The following is a 15624-nucleotide window of genomic DNA, read 5'->3' as shown; positions in this document are numbered from 1 at the left end:
AGTACCGCTGCATCCTGAAGGGATGGGGGCGGGCGCGAGCTGGAATGTGCTTGTCACTGACGTCCTAGGCTTCCGTAGAAGAAAAGCCAGCGGTTCCCCCCCCCCCTTTTTAATAGCACTAGCTAGCAGAAAATCAAATTCATTAAATATCTGTGTATCCTCTACTGAATGAATAAATGAATGAATTTGACTGTCAGGATGTAGGATTAACAGGAAACAACATACAGTATGGTTGTAAGTGTTTTATTATTCTATGCATTGCTTTATTGCTAAAATGTAACTTGCTAGTTGCTTTCCTCTAAAACGTTACTGAAATCTGTCGGTGTTAGAGAGACTTATTAAAACAAGCTAGCATCGATCCTTACACGTCAAGCAGTAAGAGTAGTTGTAGTGTAGACTCATTCCATTTTAAAGATGGCGGAGCTGCAGACATGAATACAATCATCTTAAGTATGTTCTCTTCCAGCAGGACAAGGAGATCTAAATACAGTTTTGAGGTTAAACTTGGGAGAAGCAGGACGCGAGAGGATATACAGCTGATGGTGAGTTGCTGCATGGTGTGTTTGAAGCAGAATCATGTGCACAAATCCACCTTTATTTGGCAATGCTGGGGAAAACACACACACAAAAAAGATTAGAATGAACTTTTTTAGCCCCATTGAGTTCAAGACATTGAGCTGAAGAGGTGCAGCAGCTTGGGAAAAGTAAAGAAAAACATTGAAATCATTTTAAAAGCCCTGTCGTACCGATCACTGATGCCTGTCTTTGATCATATTCACCAAAATAGGATACTCACACACTGGTTTCCTTGTAGCGGTCCAAAGCCTTCTGGGCCACCACCTCAGAGAACTTGGGGTCATTCCATGGGATGTCGCCCGGCACGTTGAACTTCATGGGTGGTGCGTTGAAGAGTTTGACAGACACGCTAGTGTCAGGCTGCTCAATATCTTCACCAGACTTCTCTATGGGGTCCCTGTTGATCACCTACAATAACAATTGGCATCATCTCACTTAGTTATTCAGTGTTTAGAGACGAGAAAGTGTAAAAAAAAAAAGAAGACTGTACAGTATGTACCGTCTCAACTTGGAAAATGTCCTTCTTGGTGTTGGTGTTGTTGACCAGAGATGACACCCATCCAAACTGTGTGTTGAATAGATCCATGATGGAGGACGTGTTGAGCATTTGCTCCTCAAATCGCTTTAGGAGGGCGTTGTAGTGTTGGGTGAAACGCTCCGCTATGGCCAGGGCCCTCTCTAGTTCCTCCTTCAGGGGGCCTTGTAGGGGTTTCTTCCCAGAACAATCTATGAAGGCGACAACAAGTGGACGACATCAGGACCAGAAGGGTTTTAATTTTTAAGTTCCTTGTATGGTTCTGTAGTCATCATGACACTTTGGCATCATAAAATAACTATTTTTTTATAATCATCACTGCCATATCAAGAGAATCAACTTACCAATATGTTCAATCTCTTTGCATTTCTCGCACTCGTCACGGAACTTGAGGCAGCCAGCTGAGTTACGACGAATCTCCCTGCAGGTCATCCTCCCGTCTCCGAAAGGTTTGGTGATGACCACGTCCTCGTTCACGCTGCCATCTATGACAGACATGCATTACCAAAAATCCCCAAATTTCATTCCAATTCTGTAGACATTTGCTCCTTAATCCCATCTTTGATTGAGGCACCTTTATTTTTCAGCATTCATGCATTTCAATGTAAGAGAGCATACCCTCGTTAGCGGGGGCATCTGTGTCAAAGTCCATCATGGAACCGAAGGAGCCAAAGTTGTTCCTGTCGATGTTCATCATGGGGGAAAACAGACTCTGGAAGCTGGGGAAAGACTCGTGGAAGAGCGAGTGAATGCTTCTACGCCAGCGGGGCGAGAAGAAATTGGGCAGAAAAAATGCAGGAGGGTTGTAGTGCACATGATCAGCCACCTGAGAAAACACCCAAAGAATGCGGACAAGCTTTACATTGGAGAGAAACATACGCTGCTAATGATTTGCTAAGTCATATTTCTAGAAATGTTAGATCATTTCCAACCCTGTCTTCTGAATCTGTCTCTCTCATGTCTTCCTTCACTACATCCATAAACCTCCTCTTTGGTCTTCCTCTACGCCTCCTACCTCCTAACGCAGCATCCTTCTACCAATATATTCACTATCTCTCCTCTGGACATGTCCCAACCATCTCAGTCCGGCCTAAAGGACTTTATCTCCAAGGCCTCTAACATGTAATGTCCCTCTGATGTACTCCTTCCTGATCCTATCCATCCCGGTCACTCCCAATCAGAACCTCAGCATCCTCATCCCGCCCCTTTTTGCAGTGTAGTCTTTTGGTATTTTCTACCTTCATACTGTCTGAAAATATGCCATCCACGCCATCAGCCATCTCAGAGTATTTGTCTTCCAAGTTCTTGAACTCTTTCTGCTGACGTTGGCCTTCCTGCTCCAGGGTGTCAATCCTCTCCCCGTTGACCCAGATGGAGAAGGGAGAAGTTCGGTTCAGCAGGTCCTCCAACTACACAGAAAGGGACTCTATCACGGTGCATTCAAAAGCAAGCTCGGTGAGTGATTATTTTGTGAAGTTATTTTTGACACTCTGCAAGTATGACTTGCTTTTTCTTTGGCTTTTCCCCCCAATTAGAGAATGGTAAAGAACACAAAAAATGGAGAATGAAAGTAGAAGCTTACCTGGCGGCCCACCTTTCCAGATCCACTGCTGCACGTGCGGGAGTAGTACTTGACGCATGTTTTCTTCAGACAAGGCTTACATTCCTCCCACAGAGCCTTCATGGTCTCATTGCAAACCTCGTCCTGCTGCTCCAGCTTGACCTCCATCTCTTGAGCAGCCAGCATGGCCTCCTACATCAACACCCAAGGTAGTTTTTTGTTGGATTTCAAGGGCTGAAACAGGAGATGCTAGTGTACCTCTTTCTGCTGTTTAGTTTTCTCCAGCTCATCCAGAACTTTCTTGTGGTCCTCTGATGATTTCTGCATCAAAGTCTTCATCTCCTTGACGCCATTGATGGCGTTCTCAATCTGGACATCCAGGTACTTCTCTCCTTGACGGGAGATCTCTGCAAAGAAGAAAACAACACTGACCTTTAACATGTTGCCAAAGGTGGAGTGACGCAGACGCAGACTTACCTTGGAGATCTTCCTTTGTGGGTGGGACAATGCAGCTGGCTGAGGCGAGGAAAAGAGCCACCACAGCCAGCGACTTGGACCCCTTCTTCATTTTCATCATCATCATCATCAACATCCTCTCTGACGCTCCAAAGGCCAGCAGGTAATGATGAGAAAAACCTGCACAAATAAAACACATCATCAGGCGGACTCCTGGGGTGTAATGCTCTTGGAATGGCACTTAGTGCACACTAGAGGGCGCTGTACTCCATGTGCAAAAAACATCAAACCATTACTGATATGACTTTTCCCATACATAAATGCAACAAGAATCACTTAATAATCAGAAGTGAAGCAAGTTAAGAAAAAAACTACATAAAGTAAATAAAACAATAACATAAATAAATAAATAAAAACAATGTATTTAATTGAAACCATCATTTATAAATGAATATAGGACAGCTGCACGGCGGTCGAGTGGTTAGCGCGCAGGCCTCACAGCTAGGAGACCCGAGTTCAATTCCACCCTGTGTTGCGTTTGCATGTTCTCTCTGTGTGTGCGTGGGTTTTCTCCGGGTACTCCGGTTTCCTCCCCCATTCCAAAAACATGCTAGGTTAATTGCAGGCTCCAAATTATCCATAGGTATGAATGTGAGTGTGAATGGTTGTTTGTTTATATGTGCCCTGTGATTGGCTGTCCACCAGTCAAGGGTATAACCCGCTTCTCGCCCGAAGACAGCTGGGATAGGCTCCAGCACCTCCGCGACCCTCGTGAGGATAAGCGTAGAAAATGGATGAATGAAGGAATGAATATAGGACACAAGTTAAAATTTAAATACTATGTAATAAAAATACATTTATTCATAATAAATTACAGTATTATAGAGAAGCAATAGCATAAAGTAGAAATATTTTCAAATAAAAAAAATAACTAAAAACAAAGTTAGATGGCTGCACGCGGTTTTAGCATATCTGGCCGCCAAAGTGAATATCACGCATACTTCTAATAGTGTACAGTGCATGAATGTAGCCACAGCGCAAGGTCATCATCCCCACACTGACCTTAGATCAGTGTTAGATCAGACCTTCTGCTTAGATAGCGAGAACAGCAAGCTCTTTCTCTGTTTACACATTTTGCTGAGGTCTCATTGGCCTGCTGCCCATATAGTGCCCTATTTCTAATACACACTTAAGTGACCTTGGAGCAAGGACACAAAAACACGGACTGGTCAAGCTGTGAGACTGAGATCTTTGACCCGACTTGGTACTATTTGGCCACGCAGTGATGCGTAATAAAAACTAAATGAATAAGAGAGGCCCTATTGTGATCATTTATGTTGATGATGCGAAATTGAGAGCAACAAGCCTCATCCTAATTTTCCCAAAATTTTGTTTTGTATGTTTCACATATTATATGACTTAAAAAGCAAACCAAAAAACATATACATATTGGTTTTTCATAATATTACAATTTTTTTTAAACATTTTTCTTTAATATTTCAACTTCATGCGACTTAAATGTTATTTTTGGTCAGATTACAATGTTTGTTTTCTCCTTTTTTGTAATATTTCAACTTCATGCAACTTAAATGCCATTTTTGCTCAGATTACAATGTTATTCTCATATAATTACAACTTTTTTCTTTTAATAGTTTGACTTTTTTTATTGTAAAATTAGTGCTCACTTTTACATTTTTGCTGTTTTTTTCTTGTTAAATAAAATGTTTACAATGTGCTGTGGGCCAATAAAAAAACAGCTGCGAGCCGTAAATGGCCCCCAGGCTGCACTTTGAACATCTTGGCTTAAATGTACACTGCACATAAATAATTATTTCCTCATTAGTATTTACCTGATTTACATGATCCGTCCCTCTCATTAACAACACACCAGTTTTTCCTGTTCTCTGTATTTTGCAACCTGTTGGAATCGTTTGCACTAACAGAAAGTAACAGTTTTTTAGTACAATAATTTATCTGCCACATTATGTTGTAGAGGCCGCACGGTGTATGAGTGGTTAGGATGTAGGCCACACAGTCAGGTGATGGGGTTTGAATCTGCTTGTGCATCTCTGTGTGGCATGTTCTCCCTGTGTGTGCATGGGTTTTCTCCGGGTACTCCGGGTTCCTCCCACATTCCAAAAACATGCATGTTTTTCACCCTAGTGAGGATAACGGCATTGGCTGGATTATGTTGTATAATCACAGTTTGGCGCAGTCCCAAAACTACATGCTCGGTTCTGTATGCAACATAGATTTCACCTAAATATGTTCTTTTTAAAGCACCCCCCCCTAAATTCCTTAAAATTGAAATGACAACTGAACTAAAAAAGAAACCAACAAAATAACTTTCAATGTGAGTGACAGGTAGAAAAGCTGCGACTGCACTTAGAATGACGATCCCGGCATAGCCAGTGTGAGTTTCTGGTTGCCATGGAAACGAGCCCAGCCAGCTATTTTTGCATGATATCCTCATGTATCAATGAGCGTGCATGTCTTTTTGATTACAAGTCTGCAAGCAGCAAAGGAAGCATCCCGCATTCCGTCTATGTGATGGCGCACATGCAGAACAATGGCGTTAGTATTCTATTCATAGTTAAATCAGCCTGCTTCATTACTGCATGCCTGTGGGTCAGGAGATGAATGGTTGCTTCAGCTGAGATATTTTCAATGATGTAAAAAAAACACACACACACACAGTCCAGATTGTGTGATAGGTAGAGATTAAGGGTGTGGAAAATAATTGATATTAATGGATACATCGATGCGCATGCATGCGATGCGAGTGCATCGGCTCATTCACTGGGTATGGATGCAATTGACGGGTGAAATCTAGATTCATTGCAATGCGTTTGTTGGTATCGTTAAAATCCGATGCAAGCGCCGTTTTATTAATGTTCAACTTCACCCCATATGCTGTTCCCCAGGTGCCATGAATGCACCATCATTATTTAGCGTTTTGTATTTACTACGGACGGAAGCTGTGAGGCACATACAACTACTAGTAAAACAGCATGGACGTTCCTAGCAAGCAGCAGCGAGGAAGTTTCTATGTAATAACCCCCCCGCAACGTTTAAATGGTATGTTTGGAAACAAAAAATGGCGGAAAGCTCGACAAAACGTCCGTCATTTGCAAAGAATGCCGCGTTAAGAAGCCGTACAATGGCAGCACTACAAACATGCAGACCCCCTTAAAAAGGGGACACCACAACACGGACAAGTCTACCGTCGCCTCCCAGTCTAGTTCCTAGTCGGACACACAAAAAACAAGCAAATCAGGTCAATGGATCTTCAGCTGCTTTCCAATTTGTCCAGGAGCTATTTGTCCGTCCTTGCAACAAGTGTCCCCCCCTCCACTCCCCTGCAGCAGGTGACATTAGAACAGCAGAGCAGTTGGCTTCTTCCTGAATTGTGAAACAATTTTTTAAAAGGGTATAAGTTGTTTTATACTTTCTGCTCCTCGCTACTGTATTAGCCTTGCTGCTAGTGCATTCATATTAGCAGCATGTTTTGCAGACTGGAATATAAACAAACATTGATTCCACTGTGGAGCGGCACGGCGGTCAAGTGGTTAGCGCGCAGACCTCACAGCTAGGAGAACAGGGTTCAATCCCACCCTCGGCCATCTCTGTGTGGGTTTTCTCCGGGTACTCCGGTTTCCTCCCACATTCCAAAAACATGCTAGGTTAATTGGCGACTCCAAATTGTCCATAGGTATGAATGTGAGTGTGAATGGTTGTTTGTCTATATGTGCCCTGTGATTGGCTGGCCACCAGTTCTGGGTGTACCCCGCCTCTCGCCCGAAGACAGCTGGGATAGGCTCCAGCACCCCCACGACCCTTGTGAGGATAAGCGGTAGAAAATGAATGAATGATTCCACTGTTGAAAGTGTCACTTTAACTTTGTTGTTGCTGTACTGTATTTTTTACAGCAGTAATTATTGTTAATAGTTTTACTCCACCACTGAACCACTGCTATTGTAATTGCATAGCCGATGTGAAATTGTGCAGAAAGTTGTTTTTGAAAAGTTGTTGCTGTTTTAAGATGGCAAAAACAATGATCAAGAAGTGGTGCATAGTAAAAAAGACAAACAGCATTTTAGTTGAATTTACTGCCAAGTGCCTAGAAGGAATAAAGCCAAATCCTTTTTGTAGGACCATACTGAATTCCAGGTTTTCCCCTTGCTTATTTGCATCATATCGCAAGAAATCACACTAAATGATTATCGCATTGTATCGTGAAGAGGGTGAATCGTATCGCATCGCATCACCAAAAAATTCCATGTATTGTTAAAGTATGGTATCGCTGGCAGTACATGGAGATGTGTATCGAACCGTCCTCAGTGCTGAGATTCACACCCCCAGTAGAGATAATGGGGGTAGGGCCTGACCAAGGCAGTGTGGGAGAGTTAAACAGAGAAGGTTGACAAAGAGAGAAAGTTCCACACACAAAAAAAAAAAAGTTCAAGGGGAATGATTCACACTTCAGAGGCGCATGCAGGGATCCTGGTTACACAACCGTTCAAACACCCATCCAGATGTTACACTTCATAAGGCTAAACAAAAAACGAAACACCTTCACATCTGCACATGATATCATTTCAAATCCACCCTGGAAATAAACACACCCTTTTTAGCCTTTGCAGTAGTTTCTCAAGTGTAAATAGCGTCTTGTCATGTTAACTCTTTCACCACCAAACATGTATTTCTACGTTTTTATACGATACTAACAATGTGCATCTCTCCAATTAATGCATTAAACACTTCAGAGTGCTTTTAGGCTATAAGAACGGCCACAAGGTGGCAGAAATGCATTTGATGAGAGCAAGGATTATGTTAACCGCCAGGAAGGAGGAAGTGAGAGAGCGTGGAGGAGTGTAGCGTGCGGAAGGTTTGCAGCGTAGGGAAATGTTAACGTCTGTATCCAAATGTGAAAATTGTAAATAGTTCATGGTGTTGTATTTGTAAATATCTTATTTGGGCTGCAGCTAGGAAACCCGAGTTCGATTCCACCTTCGGGCATCACTGTGTGGAGTTTGCATGTTCTCCCCGTACATTGTGTGGGTTTCCTCCCACATTCCAAAAACATGCTAGGTTAATTGGCCACTCCAAACTGTCCATAGCTATGAATGTGAGTGTGAATGGTTGTTTGTCTATACATATGTGCCCTGTGATTGACTGGCCACTAGTCCAGGGTGTACCCCGCCTCTCGCCCGAAGACAGATGGGATGGGCTCCAGCACCCCCACGACCCTCGTGAATGTATCTTTTCACAAAAAGCTGTTTTTCTGCCTTTTTTAGTCAGGAACTGATATTTTCCTGAAACTTACCTATGTTCTACTGCTCATTACTAAAGAATGTTAAACGGTAGAAACAGACTTTTTGTGGTGATGAAAGTCGGGAGTCTAATCTCCATGTTTATACTGTATAGCCATAGAACACAATATTCTGTGTGCCATGAAAGATCCGTCAACATCGTCTAAAATGGACGGTACTGTCTTTTGTAAAATGGCTGGGAAAGAAGGAGTTAATGCATCCTTCTTTGTTAGCATCCTATTAGTGAACTAACAAAATGGACACTATAGGAACCGGAAGTCAGCTATGTTATGTCGCTTGTCTATGATGTCATCAAGTTTAAAATTATAGTTTTACGTGATAAAACACTTCAAAATACATATAAATTATTATAAGGGATAAACTGTTGCTTTTACCTTCATTGAAGACTATTGTCCCCAAAGACACAATGTTGCAGCGAGATCAACCACCATCACCATCTTCCTGTTTCCAGTCATGTCAAGACTCACATCTTCAATTAAGGTAAAAGTAACCTTCAAAGTTCATCTTATTCCTTTCATTCATCTTTTTATATGCATTTCGAATTCTTACCTGTCTGTAAAGCTGTAATTTTAAAACTGTAAAATGTGTTAATATTTTGGCTTTCTTGAACAAATGAATTTAAGTTACATGATGTTTTGAGAAATTTGAGTCAGTTACCATCCATTTCGGTTTGGGTCTGATAAGAATGAATTAATTCCACTGAACAATGCTGTTATCATGCTAGCAATTAGCACGGTTAGCATTTCTGCACAATTAAAATAGGTAGCAGTGAGGACTAGGACTGTATATACAGTACATAATACCTACCTTGCTAGGTGCTAGCTTTAGCCTTTTTTTTAATCTTTAGCACTTTAGCAACTGTCTATTGAAAGGTTGCTAGCATGCTAACTATTAACATTGTTAGCATTTCGCCCAAAAACACAAAGTTGGTCGGTAATTTTTATTTAGTCATATTCACAACAAGAGAGGAAATTATATTAGTAGTATCACTTTATTATATTAGTATAAAAAATGGAAAATAGTGGCACTCATTTTTTTGCTTCACCGAAAAAAGTTTTAATTGCAAAAATGAAGTATTTGGCCTCATTTGGGACTGTTTTGATATGTTCTCCAACCAGTTTTCTTTGTAAACAATGTCTCAGCAACATCAGAGCACACTGCTCCTCCTGCTTCATTTCCCTTTCAAAATGACTTGACGTTTTCATTCTCATATTAAAACGGGACAAACAATAAAGTCCCTTTTATTTCAAGTCCGCTTCCAAATGGGACGCTGGCACAAGTGGCCTCATTTCATGCCTCCAAGGCTTTATGCCCCCCAGAGGATTGCCTCAAAATGTATCTTATCATGATGATGACGTTAAACGAGGTCATTGTTGTGGTGCAGATAAAATCATATTATGTATTATTTTTGCAGCACGCGTAGCATGAAAGTCGCATTTATGCTAATACGGCTTCATCTATTTGAAGCCACTTGGTTTGATCGAGAGGTTGTGGTCACGCCCATGAGTAAGCAAAACAAACAATTCGCCTCAATTCCCCATAAAACTACTTCAAAAGCTTTAAATGTGCTCATAAAATATCAATATCAATGGATATTTCCTAAAATACGAAACACTGCAGCAAGTTGTGCACCTATCCAATCACCATCATCATCATCATGCTGCGCTTGGTATGTAGTTTGCAAAGATACTAGGTGTTTATGGCGGGATCGCAAAGTTCCCAAAATAAAAGCACCGGTGACTCACCGTAATGTGTGTCCGGAGACTCCAGACGGTCTGAAGCTGTTTCGCATCTTTCTGCGACTCGTATTTATACAGCCGCAGATATCTGGGACATGCAAGACACGTGACTCATCAGCCCGGCAATGAGCTGCCGCTGTTAAACCCCAGGAAGCGCGTTCCAAAGGCGCCCTTCAGAATAAAAGCGATATATCGCGGTCTTCTGTCTTAATTGAATGTTAGATAAATAAAAACATAAAATGAAAGTTATATCCCATATATATTTAAATATTAAAATATTGAAGAATCAATGCCTAGTAATAATAAATGCGGAATTTTATTGTAACTGACCTTTTAAGTTGGTACAGTTCACATTTCAAAGGTGCAAATGAGCAAATATTAATAAATAAGTAATTTTGGTAGTTTGTTACTAATATTACAAAAACACTCCACCTTATTAAATTCTATTTGGGTTGATTCGAGGGCCTTGTCAAAAATAACAATAATAGTAATAACGTTTAAAATTTAATTTAAAGTGAGGAAAACATCTGACATAATAAAGTGACTTATATTACAACAATTATTATTCTACCTCATAAATGTATATTTCTTGTCAATAATGACGCTCATGATTGGCATTTAAAATGTCTTTAAAAGTGAGAAAAACATGAAAATGTCAAGTGTCTTAATGTTTCAATCATAGTGTCTTCATCTTTATGTTAAAAGTTTAGTTAACAAAATAAATTGTGGATATTTGACACCAATTAGACCCTTTATTAGTCAAAATGTAATCCCTGCTAACGGTAAATCACTGTATATACAGTACAGCATCACTGCGTTCCAGTAATTTAATTTTGAAAACCAGAATGTAATTTCCTGTTGTTCCTGTAAATGTTTTTCCGCCGCTTGACTTGAGTGATGACTTTTCCAGAAATGTCGTAATATACTGGCAGCGGCAGACGGACAGAACTGTGGACAAACATTGGATTCATGCTGCTGCTGATGGTGATGATGATGACGTTGATCATGACTCAACATTTAATCACTCCACAAAGTGAAAAACAACACATCTTTTTCGGTGAAAGAAGAAAAGCCCAAAAGAGCTGAAAGGGTCAGGTCAGTGTTCCCATGTTTGTAGGACCGCTAATAGATTAACGATACACTAAAGACACTTTAAAACGTAGCAAATGATGAATACACTGCCTATATCAAAATTGCTAGCTTTTTAGCCACTGCAAGTTTGTTTACACTGGAAAATCTTGTGGCACACCACTAACCAAAAATGTTACAAAATGTCACCGCGACCTCGCACGTGCATCACTAAGTCTATTGGAGGAACGAGGCAATCAGCTACGTGTTGCCACACGGACCAATATTACATTGCTCCCCCAGTCGTTAGACCACGGACCACAATGACATAATAATTACATTAATAAATGTACATTTTTTAAAAAATGATATTGGATAATACCTCACGGCACACTGGTTGAAAATCACTGAGCTATGCAATGTGTCAAAGTATATCAAACAAATCTACAGACAATAATCATATTAAAGTTATTGACACAAATTAGACTTTATTCCTATTAACTCATTTATTTTAACTCATCAATTTTGTCCAAACAACATACTTATTTGCTCTAAACTGAGCTAAAATGTAAATAATTGTGAGAGTCCCACAAAAAAAGGATCAAATAAAGTCACTTTTCAATATAAATTCACAGTGTCACATAAACACATTTGAAGCTTGTTTGCACAACCTGAACTTTTCACCTCCTTCCGAGGGAACGGTGGTGTTGTTCCCAAATTGAACACTAGATGGCAGCAAGTCTTAACTCTCAAATGTATTAATAAGGTGGAACGCAAACACCAGAATTGAAAGAAAAAACAATACACTTGCATTGAAACAATATCCGTGAAGTATGTATTAAATCGTAAAAATGAATCAACATAATATTCTATAAGAATGGATGACCACCAGAGAGCGAAAAAGACCGTCCAACACATGTTTACACTATATTTACCAATAAACAACTCGTTAAGATGAAGAATCTCTTTTAGAGGAATTTTAATATTGCATTTGTCCCTCTCGTGCAGCAAAATAATCACCAAAATGTCATTTTGGATTGCATCTATGCATATTCACATGCACAAACATTGTAACAAATATGAATAATTTCTTCCCATTACATTGCTATAGTAACGTACTGTAAAATATGGCAGATTTATGTGGATGGTTGCTTCCCACAATCCTTTTAAGGTATGCCAACACTGACATAAGACAAAAGGCAACTTTAATATCCCTTGGCAGTGTTACAATGACATACATGTGTGAGAGTTGGAGTTTGAGCACATCTGGCATTGGCGTTTGTCGGTGTTGATGGCTTAGCAGCAACAGATCCAGTGTGACTAAGCTGGAAATCTGTTGCGTGACCCCGCTGCAAAATGCTGTTTTTCTCCACTCTGTGTGCGAAAGAGTCCAGATGTTTGACAGAGCTTGTGCAAAAAAAAAACAACACACGCAACTTCTGGCTATTTACACAGGTTTTAAGGTTTAGGTAAGCCTTAGGGGTTATGAATAAGTAAGTCCATGTAAAGAACACTGAAGGGATGGAAGTACGTGTGTCCAATTGGTCAGCCATTGAACTGAAACCGTGTCCATGCTTGTTGCTGATTGGCTGAACTGATGAATCCGAACACCGACGCAAAGACCACTTCCTAATGAGTCACCTCTGGCACACAGAGCAATTATCACCAAGCTTAATGGTTCCCTCGGGGGACATTGACTGAACCGCCACTGATTGGCTCCAGATGCACTCCAAGAACATTGACGTGATCCTGGTATCAATTTAGCTGCAGCTTTGTGCCCGCTGACATGCGTGCATGCGTCGGAATGTGAGCGGATTTGGAAGGCGCGCCATGTCATTCTTCATGATCAAAGGGTGGCGGGGAGATGTTTGTCATTGGCTGTGTGCTTCGCTTTGCATAATGAGGGACATGGCCTCCAAGACTCTCAGGAAGCTGACATCACCCCCCCAAAAAAGGACATTACAATGAAAAACCTGTGGACCAGCCAGGACCCCCACGACCCACATGTCGGGTCAGTGCTTGACCCTTGACCTTAGCTCTCCTGGTAATATTTTTGTTTAGATTATTTGACCATAAATGCCTTTACTGTGCTTGTTTTTAACCTTTAGGCTAAAGGCAGAAAATGCCAATGTTTTTTACAAAAGTGGTAACATTAGACATTGGAATATAATAATAAAGTAACAATAGGTAGAAACTGTCCCAAAATAACAGCTTGAAAATAATTTAAGGAGGAACGCTGGCTTGCAATAGGTAGACTAGTGTTTCTGTTTTTGCCATTACCTTCCATTGTGTGGTATAATTTGGTTGGACCAGCCAGGACACCACCAAAGAATCTAATGGTCAATACTTGTTTACTTTTTTTTAAAATAAAAAAACAGCTAAAAAATAATTTAAGGTGGAACACTGGCTTGCAATAGGTAGACTAGTGTTTCTGTTTTTGCCATTACCTTCCATTGTGTGGTATAATTTGGTTGGACCAGCCAGGACACCACCAAAGAATCTAACGGTCAATACTTGTTTACTGTTTTTTTTTTCATTTACCAAGATAACCTTAATTTGAATTAAATGTTTGTTACACCCTTAAAGCAACAATAGGGTAATAATTGAGACAAAAATAATAATAAAAAACAGTTTAAAAATCCTGTTGATGGTACATTAGCTTACAATAAGAAAGATAGTGTTTCTGTCACTGCAGTGCATTACCTTCTGTGGAGTGGTGTAGTGTCATGTGGATGAACCAGCCAGGACACCTCCCATGCTGAGTTAGCGCTTTAACATATGCAGATGCAATACCTCTGTGACCTCTGACCTTATCTGCCCCATCAAAGGGTTTGTTTGGATTATTTGTTTATCTCTTTGAAATAATGATAAATTTAAAGAAACAACAGGTGAAAACTGTCTCAAAATAACACATTAAAAATCATTTTGAATGAACGCTGGCTTGTAACAGGGAGAATAGCGCTTTTGTTTTTACCGTTACCTTCTTTGTTGTGGTATAGATTGGGTGGACCAGCCAGGACACCTCCTATGTTGTGTTAGCACTTTAACATCTGTGCTTACCTTAGATACTCATGAAGAGTTTTTTTTCAGCTAAGCTGATCAAGATTTCATTATTTTTAATATACGTTTGTTCCACCTTTAAAACAACAATAGGTAATACTAGTCAAAGTGCTGAAAATAGTACATTATATAGGCTAATAGTTAGCTTGTAAGAAGAATGATGGTGTAATTTGGGTGGACCAGCCAGGACACCTCCTATGTTGCGTTAGCACATATACATTTGTCCCAACTTTAAAGCAACAATAGGTAATACTTGTAATACTAGTCAAAGTGCTGAAAATAGTACATTATATAGGCTAATAGTTAGCTTGTAAGAAGAATGATGGTGTAATTTGGGTGGACCAGCCAGGACACCTCCTATGTTGCGTTAGCACATATACGTTTGTCCCAGCTTTAAAGCAACAATAGGTAATACTAGTCAAAGTGCTGAAAATAGTACATTATATAGGCTAGTGGTTAGCTTGTAAGAAGAATGATGGTGTAATTCGGGTGGACCAGCCAGGACACCTCCTGTGTTGCGTTAGCACATATACGTTTGTCCCAGCTTTAAAGCAACAATAGGTAATACTAGTCAAAGTGCTGAAAATAGTACATTATATAGGCTAGTGGTTAGCTTGTAAGAAGAATGATAATGATAATTTGGGTGGACCAGCCAGGACACCTCCTGTGTTGCGTTAGCACATATACGTTTGTCCCAGCTTTAAAGCAACAATAGGTAATACTTGTAATACTAGTCAAAGTGCTGAAAATAATACATTATATAGGCTAGTGGTTAGCTTGTAAGAAGAATGATGGTGTAATTTGGGTGGACCAGCCAGGACACCTCCAATGTTGCGTTAGCACGTATACGTTTGTACCAGCTTTAAAGCAATAATAGATAATACTTGCAATACTAGCCAAAGTGCTGAAAATAGTACATTATATAGGTTAATAGTTAGCTTGCAAGAAGAATGATGGTGTAATTTGGGTGGACCAGCCAGGACACCTCCTATGTTGTGTTAGCACATATACGTTTGTCCCAGCTTTAAAGCAACAATAGGCATACTTGTATTACTAGTCAAAGTGCTGAAAATAGTACATTATATAGGCTAATAGTTAGCTTGTAAGAAGAATGATGGTGTAATTTGGGTGGACCAGCCAGGACACCTCCTATGATGCGTTAGCACATATACGTTTGTCCCAGCTTTAAAGCAACAATAGGTAATACTTGTAATACTAGTCAAAGTGCTGAAAAAGGTACATTATATAGGCTAGTGGTTAGCTTGTAAGAAGAATGATGGTGTAATTTGGGTGGAC

At 40.2% G+C, this 15624-nt stretch overlaps 1 protein-coding gene across 1 annotated transcript; it reads right to left on the bottom strand.

Moving 5' to 3' along the window:
- Nucleotides 1-227: 227 nt before the first annotated feature.
- Nucleotides 228-10320, bottom strand: clu (clusterin). The gene is made up of 10 exons (XM_058057869.1): nt 10207-10320; nt 3150-3308; nt 2931-3079; nt 2694-2864; nt 2350-2520; nt 1730-1937; nt 1456-1596; nt 1076-1302; nt 797-984; nt 228-607 (listed from the first exon to the last, which is right to left on the bottom strand). The coding sequence occupies exons 2-10, from the start codon at nt 3262-3264 to the stop codon at nt 595-597; spliced, it is 1383 nt and encodes a 460-aa protein (XP_057913852.1). The 5' UTR covers nt 3265-3308; nt 10207-10320; the 3' UTR covers nt 228-594.
- Between the last annotated feature and the right edge of the window lie 5304 nt (nt 10321-15624).

The sequence above is a fragment of the Doryrhamphus excisus genome, chromosome 19 (genome assembly GCF_030265055.1).
Source record: "Doryrhamphus excisus isolate RoL2022-K1 chromosome 19, RoL_Dexc_1.0, whole genome shotgun sequence".
NCBI lineage: Eukaryota > Metazoa > Chordata > Actinopteri > Syngnathiformes > Syngnathidae > Doryrhamphus > Doryrhamphus excisus.
Note: the sequence above shows the minus strand (reverse complement) of the source record. Positions and strands in the feature narration are given on the sequence as shown.

Excerpts from the sequence above, each read along its gene's own strand:
- clu (XM_058057869.1), bottom strand. The coding sequence starts at position 3,264 with ATGTTGATGATGATGATGATGAAAATGAAGAAGGGGTCCAAGTCGCTG. Across the intron at positions 2,865-2,930 it reads AAACTAAACAGCAGAAAGAG|GAGGCCATGCTGGCTGCTCA; the intron begins GTACACTAGCAT and ends GTGTTGATGTAG. Across the intron at positions 985-1,075 it reads ACATTTTCCAAGTTGAGACG|GTGATCAACAGGGACCCCAT; the intron begins GTACATACTGTA and ends TTGTTATTGTAG.